This window comes from Piliocolobus tephrosceles, unplaced genomic scaffold (genome assembly GCF_002776525.5).
Source record: "Piliocolobus tephrosceles isolate RC106 unplaced genomic scaffold, ASM277652v3 unscaffolded_19, whole genome shotgun sequence".
In the NCBI taxonomy this organism is placed as follows: Eukaryota; Metazoa; Chordata; class Mammalia; order Primates; family Cercopithecidae; genus Piliocolobus; species Piliocolobus tephrosceles.
In genome coordinates this window covers 2,680,048-2,693,829 of record NW_022300975.1, presented here as the reverse complement: position 1 = coordinate 2,693,829, position 13,782 = coordinate 2,680,048, and the positions used below count along the sequence as shown (strand labels likewise).

Here is a 13,782-nt window from a genome sequence, read left to right as displayed (position 1 = left end):
CCAAAGACTGAAGAAGATAAATGAATTCAAGATAAACATGAATTTTCCATAGCAGCCCAAAGGCATCAGATGCTTCTATTAGTAAACAGAGATGCTCTGAAAATAATCTTGCAGTCTCTGCTGGTACCTTCATCAGATCTTATGTGTCAGTCGCCCTATACCATCCAGAAACACATGTCAAGAGTGTTAGATTTGATAGGGTTAATCAATGGAAGACCAAAAAAAAAAATCCTGTTCCAGGTTGAGGTGAAGAGAAGGTGGGGAGGAGAATGTACTGCATACATAACACCAATTACATCTATGGCAAAAATAATTGTCTCGTTCGCAGAGCTTTCCCCATTTGGTAAGGGTACTTTAAAGACCAAGTAGTCAAAACACTGCTAGATTTATACCATACTTAATCTAAGCATAATGGACTGGGAAAATTGTTCCCACCAGTTCACTAGCCTGGATCTGTAATGTTATCCTACGTCCACTTCTGTGGGAGCATTGTTGTCCTCAAAAGCTTACCTCAAATACAATACCTTGGAAATCAAATCAGCATGTCATTCTCTCCTTCCAATGAATCCCTATGCCACTTTAAACTCTCTGCCATGGTCTACAATGTGCTGCATGGTCTAACCCCTGCCTACTTTACCCTATGTTACCCTCTCTACCACCCACAGTGGCCATTTTGCTATTCCAATAAGAAATCAAATGCATTCCTGCCTCAGGACCTTTGCAGCCACTGTTCCCTCCTCCTGGAATTTTATTCCTGGAAATCTTTGCCTACTTGCTCCCTTACTTATTGAGGTGTCTGCAAAAATACTGTCTTTTCAGAGGAATTCCCTGACAATTTCATCTAAAATAGAACTATCCACAACTCTACCAAACCCCATTTCTTTCTGTCCCCTCACCGCACTTTATTTTTCTTTATTCACCTGCCATATAACCTACAAAGAAATTAGAGCATTTTTTTTTTCTTTTTTGAGACAGAGTGAGACTCTGTCTCCCAGGCTAGAGTGCAGTGGCACATTCTCGGCTCACTGCAACCTCTGCCTCCCAGGTTCAAGTGATTCTTCTGCCTCAGCCTCCCAAGTAGCCACAATTACTAGCACCCGCCACCATGCCTGGCTAAGTTTCATGTTTTCACTAGAGACTGGGTTTTACCATGTTGGCCAGGCTGGTCTCGAACTCCTGCCCTCAAGCAGTCCACCTGCCTCAGTCTCCCAAAGTGTTGAGATTACAGGCATGAGTCACCATGCCCAGCCTAGATCATATATTCTGTACTTGTTTGTTGCCTGTCTTCCACACTAGACTGTAAGCTCAGAAGGGCAGAGGCCTGTCTATCTTGTATCACCACTGTACCCCCCATGATTAAAAAGCAGTGCCTGCAAGTATACATATGTAACAAACCTGCACGTTATGCACATGTACCCTAGAACTTAAAGTTTAATAAAAAAAAAAAAAAAAAAAAAGCAGTGCCTGATGTACACATGGAAGCTCCAGAATAAATATTTGTTGAATAAATACATGAAATTCATTCCCTTATTCCACAGTGTTTTTTTTTTTTTTTTTTTCTTATTTTGTTTATGGCACTATCATTCTCCTAATCAAATCACAAAACTTGGGGATATTTTTGACTCATCACTCTTCCTCACTCCTACATTCAGTCACTACCAAGACCTGTCTATTCTTCCATGCATCTATCCCTTTTCCCCCACCCTTCCATTCCCACTCTTTTAGATCACTGTCTTGTCATCTCATACTGGGACATTTGCAATACCTTCCATCCAAATCTCTGCCTCTACATCATCCTGCCCATTACCAGCTTAATCGTCCCAAATACTGCCCTCAATAAATCATGACCTCCTATTGCCTCACTCCCCACAACACACTCACACACTCGCTCTGCCAACTCCCTGAGTTCAGAAACCATCAGAATAAAATCTCCACTATTCCTCTATGCAAATCTTTTCCTTTAGTCAAACTGGTCTCTCCGCTCCCTGCTCCTGCTTTGCCCTTTCCCAACATTGTGTACACTCTTCCTCCTACCAGAAGTAGCCTCCACTCTTCACTTTGTCTGACTGAATCCCCTTCCCATTCTTCGTTTCCCAACCTAAATTCCCCTTCTTTATAAGCCTCCTGAGCCAGACATGGTGGTTCACACCTGTAATCCCAGCACTTTGGGAGGCCAAGGTGGGAGGATTTCTTGAGGCCAGGAGTTTGACACCAGCCTGGCCAACATAATGAAACCCCATCTCTACTAAAAAAGAAAAAAGAGAGGAAACTCCCATTGACCACCACACACTATGATGCTATCTCCCTCCCCTGGTCTCTTATCTTTACCACTCAGGTAATTCTAATTGAGGCCTTAAATTAACACTTTTATACATACACACACACACACACACACACACACTCACACACACACACTCACCCACTCACCTCTGCTGGGTATCCTACCCACTTTCAAACACTCTTCTTCCTTTTGCTACCAAATTGAAAAAGAAGTGTTGCCATTTACTGTCTGTCCATATAAAATTATACAACACTAGTTCTATAATTGGTTCAACTCCCTAAGTTTTAAGGATGAATATACTGAAGTCTAAATAGGCTAAGAAACTTACTGAATAACACTTTTTCATCCCCCAAATATGGCTTATTTTTCTTGTTTTGGAATAACCCTAAGCTCCAGAATCCTACACTTACCATGAAGCTCTTTTTGTCCAGATAAAATTTGATAGAATATGTGGTAGTTCCTCTCTCCAGGCTGCTGGAAAATCACCCTGGACTTTTCAAGCAAATCTGGATGATGAGAAATGAATAAAGATTCATACTTAGGCATTCTTGTAAAATGTAGAACAAAAGAAATCAGGCTGAGTGCAGTGGCTCACAGCTGTAATCCCAGCATTTTGGGAGGTCGAGGTGGGAGGAGCACTTGAGGCCAGGAGTTTGAAACCAGCCTGTGCAACATAGTGAGACCCCGTTTCCACAAAGAAAAATTTTAAAAATTAGCTGGGCATGGTGGCACATGCCTGTAGCTGCAGCTACTTGAGAGGCTGAGGTAGAGGATTGCTTGATCCCAGGAGTTTGAGGCTGCAGTGAGCCATGATCATGCCATGGCACTCCAGCCTGAACAACAGAGCAAGACCCTGTCAGGAAAGAAAAGAAAAGAAGGAAAGAAGGAAGGGAGAAAGAGAAAGAGAGAGAGAAAAAAGGAAAGGAAAAGAAAGAAAAGAAAAGAAGGAAGGAAGAGGAAAAAGAGTAATCAGATAGTGCATTGAGTACTTACAGATATCAATGTCCACAGATGACAGCATGCCTCTGGCACCAAAGTGCATCCTGATGAATTTGCCCTAGTGTAGACACAGAACACACTCAGACACAGAACAGTTTCCTATTCAAATTTTCCAAGCACTTGCAAGGGCTTCATTATATGTAACTCTCAAAACAACTACTTCCTCAAAAGTAAGAAACAAACAAACCAAAAAAAAAAAAAAAAAAAAAAAAAGAACAGAAAAATGTAATGTGGGTTTGAGATGAGATAGCACCAGCTAATATCTGGAGGAAGCCAGAATGACTGTCAGGACAAGCAGTGGTTCTGGCCTGTAGCCCCAAATCTGCTGATTGCTACCTGTGTATTCTTGTGGGCACTGTGAAATCTCTCTGGGCCTCACTGTTCTTACCTAAAGATGAGAAAAATATTTCCTCAGCGTATTTGTTTGTTCATTCAACAAACATTCATTGAGCATCTACTAAGATCCAGGTAACCTTCTAGGCACTGGAGATACCACGCAAGAAAAACAGAAATGGTCCCTACCCTCACGAATCTTATAGGCTAGTGGGTAAGCAGCTACTGCAACAGCTCTGACATAAAATCACAAGAAAAGCCAGTATCCTAGAACTTAGAGAGTCAGAGAAAGAGGGGGCATAAAATGGAGTTGAAGAGGTAGACAAACTCCATATCATGTAAGCCATATAGAACACGGGAAAGGGTAGGGTTTTATTTTTTGTGTGTTTGGGAGACATTGTAAGGTTTTAAGCAGAGGAGTGATGTGATCTAATTTGTTTCAAAGCACACCTTGGCCTAAATAATAGACGGATACCCTTTCTTCCTTTCAGTGAAAAGCCATAAGGCAGGATCTAGAGGGGCAGAAATGCTGTCCAGAGGTGCCAGTGCCCATGTCAGAATGCCAGATGCAGCTAAGGAGGTGGCACCCTCTGGTGGCAGCTAGAGCCTGTGGGATGAGGATGCTGGAACAGGGAGGAAGGCAGCCTGGTGGAGGTTGGCCCATGCCAGGAAGGCACCAGAGCAGGACAGCAGCCTGGCAAGAAGAGGTGAGTAGCTCTGTACATGAGGATCGAACAGGTACATTAAAATATGTAGGACAGTGGGAGTCACACAAACACACATGTATATATACCCATACATACAAACGTGCAGGTACATACATATGTGTGCACATACTCATATACAGAGGTATATATATACATATCTATTTAGTATTAATTGAAAATTTTAACCCAGATTTCTTGATTATTTTGAACTCCTTTTTCTTTTTCCTTCTCTCTTCTTTCTTTCCTTCCACTGATCCATCTTCATGCTTATTTTTCTCCTCTACTTCTTTCCTTCTGTCTTTCCAACTTTTCTCTCCTTTCTGTTCTCTTCTTCATCACTTTTTAAGGCAAGTTCCTGCTCTGTCGCCCAGCCGGAGTGTAGTAGTATCATCATAGCTCATTGTAGCCTCAAACACCTGGATTCAAGTCATCCTCCTGCCTCAGCCACTTGAGTAACTGGGACTACAGGTGCACACCACCACTCCAGGCTAATATTTTTGTTTTTAGTAGAGACAAAGTCTCACTGTGTTACCCAGGCTGATCTCGAACTTCTGGGCTCAAGCGATCTGCCCACTTCAGCCTCCCAAAATGTTAGGGTTACAGGCGTGAGCCACCACACTTGGCTATCTTTCTTTTTACTCGATATTTTCCCCTTTCTTCCTTTTATTTTTTTCCTTATCTTTCCTCTTTCCTTTTTAAAAATGTTCTTTTTCCATCCCTCTATTCCTTCCTTTTTCCTCCCTTGCTTTTTTTCCCTAGCTTTCTATCTTTCATATTTCAGCAGAAAGTCCTTTAGCATTCTAACAAGTCCCAAATCTACCAGTTGTTTTATGAACCAGTATTAGTGCCTGCTATGACCAGCCAGACACTGTAAGCACATCTAAATGTGAACAGAGCAGCTCTAAGGCTTTGGATGGAAACTAGCCAAATCAGCATGTGGTTATTATTTAATTATGCCCGGAGACTTAAACAGGAAGCCTTCTGCAAATTTTCTTGTGAATTATACAGTGGCTCCCTGCCAGTCATTTTTGGCATAATATGGATTTGTTAAACTAGGTTTAGAAATCCAAATTCTTCCCCTTCCGTGGGAATTCTAGTTATCAAAAGCTACTTAAAAATACTTTCTCGTCAGACCCCCAAAAAAGTCTTCAGTGAAAAATATGCAGGGGTAAGGAGGCCATAGGCAAGAGTACAAACAGTAATTGTAGTAAGTGAATTAGGAAGTGCTTACTAAATTGACTTGTCATAAGGGGTTTAGGAAATTACGAAGGAGAAAATATTTCAAATTAAAAACGTAATAAAATATAAAGCATGATTATAATTTTTTGGGTGAGCTTCTCTACTGGGAGTGTAATTTGAAACGATTAAGATAAATACTTTTTTCTTGAAATTGACCAAATAGAAACTCTTCAGATGTATATTTATTTATAAAAATTTAATAGTCTTAATGATATAGATGGTAAGTGTTTGTGAGAAATCTAACATTACAAACTTTAATCAAAGACCTTCTTTGGTGTTCTAGAATTTTTTTCATACCTATGTGCTTCCATATGAGTTTTACCATTGCATACAAATTAAATACTTTGATATTATGCTAAATCATGTTACTTACAAAACGAGAGGAGTTGTCATTTCTCAGGGTTTTAGCATTTCCAAATGCTTCCAAGATAGTATTCGCTTGCATGATTTGCTCTTCTAACGCCCCCTGAGACACATGAAAGAGAAGTACAGTTGATTAAGCTATTAGTAGAATTCTGTAATGCGGCAAGCCCTCCATCTCCAGGTCAAACCCCATTCTTGCTTTGATAACCAATGGCCAAAACCTGCTTCCAAATTTGGTTATATTATCTTGGAATGAGAAATCAGAAAAACAGTTGGATGACAGAGGCTAACAATATACAATATCCCTATGAATATGTGGGAGCTCATTTATTTGCAATGCTTCTTTTTTGGTTGGCATTGGCCTGAGTGGGAAAAGAAAACCATCACCAAATAAAAAAGAAAAACATACCAGCTTATTTACAGACAAACATCATATTATGTATTTCCCCTATCATTAATCTTCCTCTCTTCCCATCTGATCTTTGCACCTGGAAATTTATCCTAGCATAATACAACAGACTCTTGGTGTTATTAAACTACACTTTTGCTTGCTTCTTTTCCTAAGTAATCTAGAGGTTCCCACCGAGTAGTGACTTTTAATAGTATTGATCTTGAATTTGAATCACGTGTGCTCAAGCTGATGGGCCAAAACATATCATCGACCTGTCTACCATATCTACATGGCTTTATTGTTTTCCAGTCAGCCTCAAAGACCCATTTTATGGGGGTAACTATATAGTATATGGTATTTAATAATTTATGGATTTATAAATATTATATCCCTTCTTATATCCCTTCTACTATATAATATTCCCCATTTTATGGGGGAACGTATATAGTACATCATTCTCAATAATTTATGGATTTGTAAGTATTGTATCCCTTCTCAGTAATATGGGTTTACTGTCCTTCAAATAAGTTAGAGAACATTATATATACACGAGCAAAGATTTCCATAGAAGTGTTATATATTATGTATTGTGTTATATCATAAAACTCAATGGCTAAACCAAACCATTTAATGCAGACCAAAAAAAAAAAAAAAAACCCGCAAAAATCTAAAATGCTTGTAAAAACAAAGTTATATCTACTGAATAAAAGAGTTCAAGGCCGGGCGCGGTGGCTCAAGCCTGTAATCCCAGCACTTTGGGAGGCCAAGACGGGCGGATCATGAGGTCAGGAGATCGAGACCATCTTGGCTAACATGGTGAAACCCCATCTCCACTAAAAAATACAAAAAACTAGCCGGGCGAGGTGGTGGGCGCCTGTAGTCCCAGCTACTCAGGAGGCTGAGGCAGGAGAATGGCGTGAACCCGGGAGGCGAAGCTTGCAGTGAGCTGAGATCCGGTCACTGCACTCCAGCCTGGGCGACAGAGCGAGACTCTGTCTCAAAAAATAAATTAAATAAATAAATAAATAAATAAAGGAGTTCAATGATACCCAAAGAAATCAATAATCAAATTCAGGAATGTGGTCGTTAGAAAAGAAACTTCTATAGTTTAAAAATTGAGCCAGATGGCTATTTTAATATATTTCTTACTTTGCAAAAACAGCAAACATCCAGTATCGAATTGAAAAAGCAAAATAATCATGCCAGACATAGAAAAATGAGAGGTCTAACAGCTCAATAACTCATTGATTTTGAGTTCCATTCAGCATTACCTAATTTTATTTTGCATACCAATGTGTATGGTCTTACTTATCCTCAAGTTATTATGATGTCCATTAACATGTGAATGGAGCTAAACTAAAATGAACACGTTTTGTTTTTGTTTTTGTTTTTTAATAGGGAAGGCAAAGATTTTTCTGAACGTGGTATGTGATTAACATTGAGGGGTATGTCCATTAGGCATTTAGAACTTGATCTAGGAGTTAGGTATGAATGAAGAAAACTTTTATTGGTGCATATTTGTGGGAATTTGATATCTCACAGTAGCTAAAGGGATTCAGAAATATCCAAGCCACCGATGACTCTAGACTTTAGGTAAGATGGTTTGAATCTTGAGGACTTAACTTACAGATCCAACAAAGACCAGGCCAGAAAATGCCCCTTTAAGCAGAAGTGAAATTGATTATGTAATTAATGTTTTCATGTTATTGTTTGGAGCACTTGATGATCCTCTCAAGGAACAAAGGAAAGATTTAAAAAAAAAAAAAAAAAACTTCTCTATAATTTGCAAATTGTCCTGTGGCACTCGTTGCCTCCTTACTTCCCAAAAGTGGTCAGGACAGAGCTTCCATGATCCAGTGGATAGGGCCACCTCATCTTTTCTGCCAAGCTTTATAAACACTTACCGGCTTTTTCCTGGGTTCACTCATGGCTGCTATGGTGGCAAAATACTGGATAATATGTTTGCTGTTCACAGTCTTTCCAGCACCAGATTCTCCTCTGTGATTTGAAATTCAGTGACACAGTTAACTAGTTCTGATTATCAATGCAATGAAAGAAAGGTAATTTTGATCATATAGGCTATGGCAAGCAGGGAAGCTTTTACATAAAAGTAGAGCTTCTGATGGAACTTGAGGACATATTGACATTTAATTGGTTGGGAGAAAGGCAAGGACATTTCAGGCTGGAAAAACAGCATGGGTAAAAATCTGGAGTTAGAAAGATCACAAATTTTGTAAATATTAGGAAGCCTGTTCCTTATGGTCCTAATAACAAACAGTAGGAAAGCACCTCTTCTAACTAGACAAGGCTCCTCACTACCAGCTGTTCAAGAGATTTTCACATATGAAGGCTACCATACAGCCAAGTCCAACCCTCTTCTCAGAAAAAGGCTACCAATTACTTCACCAGGGAGTTGGGCTTTAGGCTTTACCTTACCTTTGACAACCAGCTAACTTTGTAATGTGGGAAGAGCACAGTGGTGAATCTATAGCCTCTTCAACATAAGCATCATTGAATCAAGGCCTGCCTACCTTTATCTATACAAAACTCCAGAAAATAGTTTTTCATCTTTATGAAAGTCTGAACTCCAACTGTTCATCTAGCTCTAAAATTCTGAGACCTTATGATCTCTCTTGGGATAACTGAAGCCAATGGAGAGCCCAATGTACAAGGTGGTATCATCATCATTGCATGGGAAGGTAAAGGACTTTAGCACTTCACAGCCACTTGAGTCTCAGTCACCATGCTGACACTTTACCTGGCTGGCCAGTGCTCTTTTCATCAAAATTCACATACAATAAGATACCACTGTGACCCTTCCTTCTATCCTTTTCACTCCCTTTCTTATTTCTCTAAATGTCACCATCTTTTAGTTTTCACTGCTTCATGTACTTTGGCCTGCCCCAATCTGGCTGCCCACAACTGCTTCTTAAATGTTCCATGGGCATACCTACTGGACATTCAGCCCCTCTGCTTAGCCATCCAGAGGCTTTTGAAGGTGACCATTTGGGACAGTGTAGCTCTCTTAATCATCAAGAAGGTAATTAAGATCAGCTCATGCACTATTTCTAAAGGATCTCTGAAAATGAGGGAGGCAGACTAGCTGACACCATATTTGGAGTCATCACTGACTAAAGCACAATGACAATTTCCTGAGTATCTTTTTCTTACCTCAAAGGTATTGCACCTAAAGGGCAATTAATTCAAAGACGGTGAATCAAAGTTTTATTCCCAGTGAAATGGAGGTATCTATTTCCACTGAAACTTACTTCAGGCCAAAAAAGAAAAACAAGGCAAACACTTACGTAAAGAGTATAGACTGATTTTCTCGATCTACAAAAGAAAGAAAAATGCCAGAATATTCTTATGTTCGAGGATTATGTATTAGTATGAACTTATTCAAAATTTCCCTAGCTATAATTTGAAATCAGACACATGGGAAAGGATTAGCATCATTTATAGTTAGAAAAACATACCACTCAAATGGTACAGAGTAAAATTGATTTTCTCTTGCCCCTATGTATGCCAGTCATAAGAACATATAAATTAAAGGCTTATTTCTTTGCTCTACATACAAATGGTAACCAACTAATGATTGAGATTCTTGACACTTTAAGCCCTTTAAGAATCATTGTGTAATAATATCTATAGAATAACTTCTTTGTGCCAGACACTAGAGCAGATGCTTTATATAATAAAGGCTAACATCTACAGGGGGCTTACTCTGGGCCAGCCACTGGGCCGAGCACTTTAAATGCATTATCTCACTTTGATGTACAAACTAATCGGCCCAATAACCCTAGGAGGTAGGTACTATTTCGCCCACATTTTATCTAGAAGGAAACAGAGGCTTCAAGTGATTAGCTAACTGTAAAGGCCATGCTCCGCTCACAATGCCTAAGTGCCTCTTAGGGACATAGAAAAAAAGTAGATCAGATATTTTTACTTTTCATTTTGTAGGGCAGCTACTCACTGTGAAGCATGTCCTGAAAGGCGTTATTGGCAACAGCAAAGATGTGAGGGGGAGCCTCTGATCGCCTCTTCCCTTTGTAGGCGGCCACGACTTCTTTCTTATACACGGGAAGCCATTTGTAAGGGTTTATGGTCACACAGAAGAGACCTGAATATGTCTGAGGGAAGATCAGAAAAGATTTCAGAAACTAGATTAGAAATACTTCCAGGTTTGTCAGCTCTTCCACTGTCAAGTAACATTCGCTCAAATGTTACTTATAAAGGAACTCAGAGGAGAGTTTTTGGAATCATGTAGAGAAGGGACTTCTAACAAGAAGAGACAGAACCAGGTTAGAGTAACATCAGGACCTGGGATTACCTCTCTCCTGGGAGACCTGCTAATTACTAACAAGTCTGACACATGGAGCTTCTGAAGACAGAGAGGACCCTAATGGCAGGACTGCAGAGATTTCAGTAACCAGCCATCAGGCATTTGAGGCCAGAGGGGATTCTCTGCCTCAGCAAGATTAGGGGCTTGATTTTTAGGGCACTGAGAAGGAATGGCTCATGTGGGTCACTCAGTCACTGAAGGGGTTGAATTATGGCCCCCAAATAGATACGTTTATGTCCTATTCTCCAGAGCCTGTGAATGAGATCTTATTTGGAAAAAATAGTCTTTACAAATGTAATTAAGGGTTAAGGGTCTCAAGATGATGACATCCAGGTGGGTCTTAAATACAATAACTTGTGTTTTTATAAAAGACACACACAGGAGAAGGTGATGTGACAATGGAAGCAGAGACTGGAGTGATACAACCAAAAGGAATGCTAGAGCCGCTAGAAGCTGGAAGAGACAAGGAAGGATTCTCCCCAAAGGCCTCCAGAGGGAGTGCAGCCCTGCTGATCGGATTTGATTTTGGACTTCTGGCCTCCAGCACTGTAAGAGAATAATTTCTGTTGTTTTAAGCCACCCAGCTTGTAGTAATTTTGTTACAGCGCCTCAGGGAAACTAATACAGTTACATGGTAAATCAGAGAGCTGAGGAGCAAGCTGGTTGCATGCCATGGGTCCTATGGCCATGGGTCCCAGATGCTACATCTTAGCTTAATCTACTCAGCACTGCTTCTGCTGCATAGGTTTTGAGCAAGTCAAAGAACCTGAGCAACCAACCATCATCAATTTAATGATGATGAAGAAATCATCTCACTCATTAATCACTAACTAGGTGACATGCATTGAACTAGGTGCTTTACCTACATTCTTTTGTTTAATCCCCCAAGCTCCCATGGAGAGGCAGACATTGTTATCCCACTTTATAGATAAGGCAACTTCAAGAAGTTAGGAAACTTAACAAGCAAGTGACAGTGCTGATGGCTAGTCTGTCAGGCTCCAAGTCTCATGCTTTAACTAAGGGTGACCTGTGGAAAGGCACATGAATTTTGACAAAATAAAACTGGGGAAATGTTAAGATAAGGTCCCTTCCCAGTAGACATTCCTCAAGGACTATCCCCATGTGAGCATGCTTAGACTCAATGGGAGAGATCACCCAGGAGAGACTGGGACATGCAATCTGAGTGCCAGCATGACAGTTCAGCAGGAAAGCATATTACACACATAGATCATCCACTGGCCATAGCGTCGCTTCAGGGCATGCAGCACGGATGCCTCATTGAGGTGAGTCAGCATTGCCATGTCTTCAATCATTTCAAACTCTGGAGGATTCATCTGCTGGATTTTGTCCTCTTTTATGCTCAGACTCTGCAGAGAGAAGAAAAATACATGATATATTCCCCTGTCTCTTATGCTTATTCATTTTCCCATGCATCAGAAAGAATATTCAGACTCAAAAAGATAAAAATGATGCCTCCTTAGGGGATGGGGCCAGAAGAAATTAAGCCAAACTTCATGGAAAAAAACAGGTGCTCCCTGAAAAAGTCCTGTCCTTCGCTAAAGATGAAGTAAACATAGTATTTTTGTTATTTCAAGATTTTCTGTCATGCAATACGCTTATCTTGTGGCTTCTGGCTAGCCCTGATTGCCTCTAAGAGTACATAGATCATATTACACACGATCTAACCCCCAACTTTCAGCCCTTGATGTCCCAACATACCTTGGAAATTTAGAAGAAGCAGCTTGGAGTGGAGGATTAAGGAGGCAGACCTTATCCTTCCAGACCTAGTTCAAAAAACCTGTTTCCTCCCTCAAACCTTCCCAACTACTCCAGCTTATTAGTTTATCCTCTTTTGTTAAGTCTTACCACTTGTACTATCTTTACATTAATAGTCTTGTGTATGTTTTAATAATTGACTATGTTAGACTATTTTCTGGCTAGATTATAAATACCTTAAGAAGGATTTTTGATGTTGTCTTCTTTAATGACATTCAAAAACTTGCACATGCATGTTCATTTTTGATGTTGTTGTCTTAATAACTATAATTATTAAATGCTTAATAACTATAATCACAATGCTTGGGATATGGTAAATAAATATTAATATCTTGATTAATATGGATGCATTTCTACTATCAAATACTTTCTTGGGATTCTTCTCACAGGTTTCCTAACACGCTTTCTATACCTTTTCCATGATTAATACATATTTGTGTCAATTGATTGCCCCATTTAATCCTAGTTGGTGATGGCTTCTTCCCAAGGCTCTCACACTCTTTACATTCTTGATTCAATTTCTATCCATCTGTTTTCTTCGACATTGTTCTAACAGTAATCCCTCTTCTTTTGAGTCCCTTCACTTTCTGTATTTCAAGGACTCCTCATCTCCCCTCAAACCCATGGAGAATGTAATCCTAACTCATACATCTTCAAAAACCTCCCCTTTTCCCTAATTCTATTTTTCCATTTTTTTCATTACCAACTTTCATCAATAAGTAGTACTTTACACCCACTGGATTTGTTGCCTTTGTTAATGTTACAAAGACCAAAGGTGATTGGAAGTGTAGTCACTTCTAACATGAGAAAGAGGAATCCTGGAGCCAGGGAGACACAGAGTAAAGCTGGGGGAACGGGACCTTCATTACATGAAGGAAGGACAAGCAGGACAAAATAAACCACCTTCAGACTCTTCTTTCTACCTGCATTAACGGCTTTAATGCTCTTCTTCCTATGGTTGTAACCACATTATAGTCACAAATCACCTTAAGTGCTGTTGAAGGCAAAGTAGTTTGTTTTGGAGAATGTGCTCAGAAGAGCAAGCCTCACATCTGGAGGCCTAATAAAATTTAGTTGGTCATCATTAAGAAAATGAGAGGACAATACCTAGACTGAGAGAAAATATGTACAAATACCAAATGTGATAAGGGATTTGCATCCAGAAAGAAAAAAGAACTCTTACAACTGAATAATGGAGAGGCAATAGCCCAATTAAAAAAATGGGCAAAGAGCTTGAATAGACATTTCTCTGAAGGAGATAAACAAATGGCCAATATGTACATGAAAAGATGCTCAACGTCATTAGTCACTGGGGAAATGCAAATAAAAATCACATTCAAATACCACTTTA

The 13,782-nt window shown here is 39.8% G+C and overlaps 1 protein-coding gene across 1 annotated transcript in view; it reads right to left on the bottom strand.

The window, feature by feature from the left end:
* Positions 1–13,782, bottom strand: part of LOC111542200 (myosin-15) — a 143,072-nt gene that overhangs the window by 108,101 nt on the left and 21,189 nt on the right. The window contains 7 exon segments of the mRNA XM_023211420.3: positions 2,692–2,787; positions 3,275–3,338; positions 5,933–6,025; positions 8,218–8,311; positions 9,619–9,646; positions 10,287–10,443; positions 11,879–12,022. Of these exon segments, the coding sequence (XP_023067188.2) occupies positions 2,692–2,787; positions 3,275–3,338; positions 5,933–6,025; positions 8,218–8,311; positions 9,619–9,646; positions 10,287–10,443; positions 11,879–12,022 (676 nt within the window).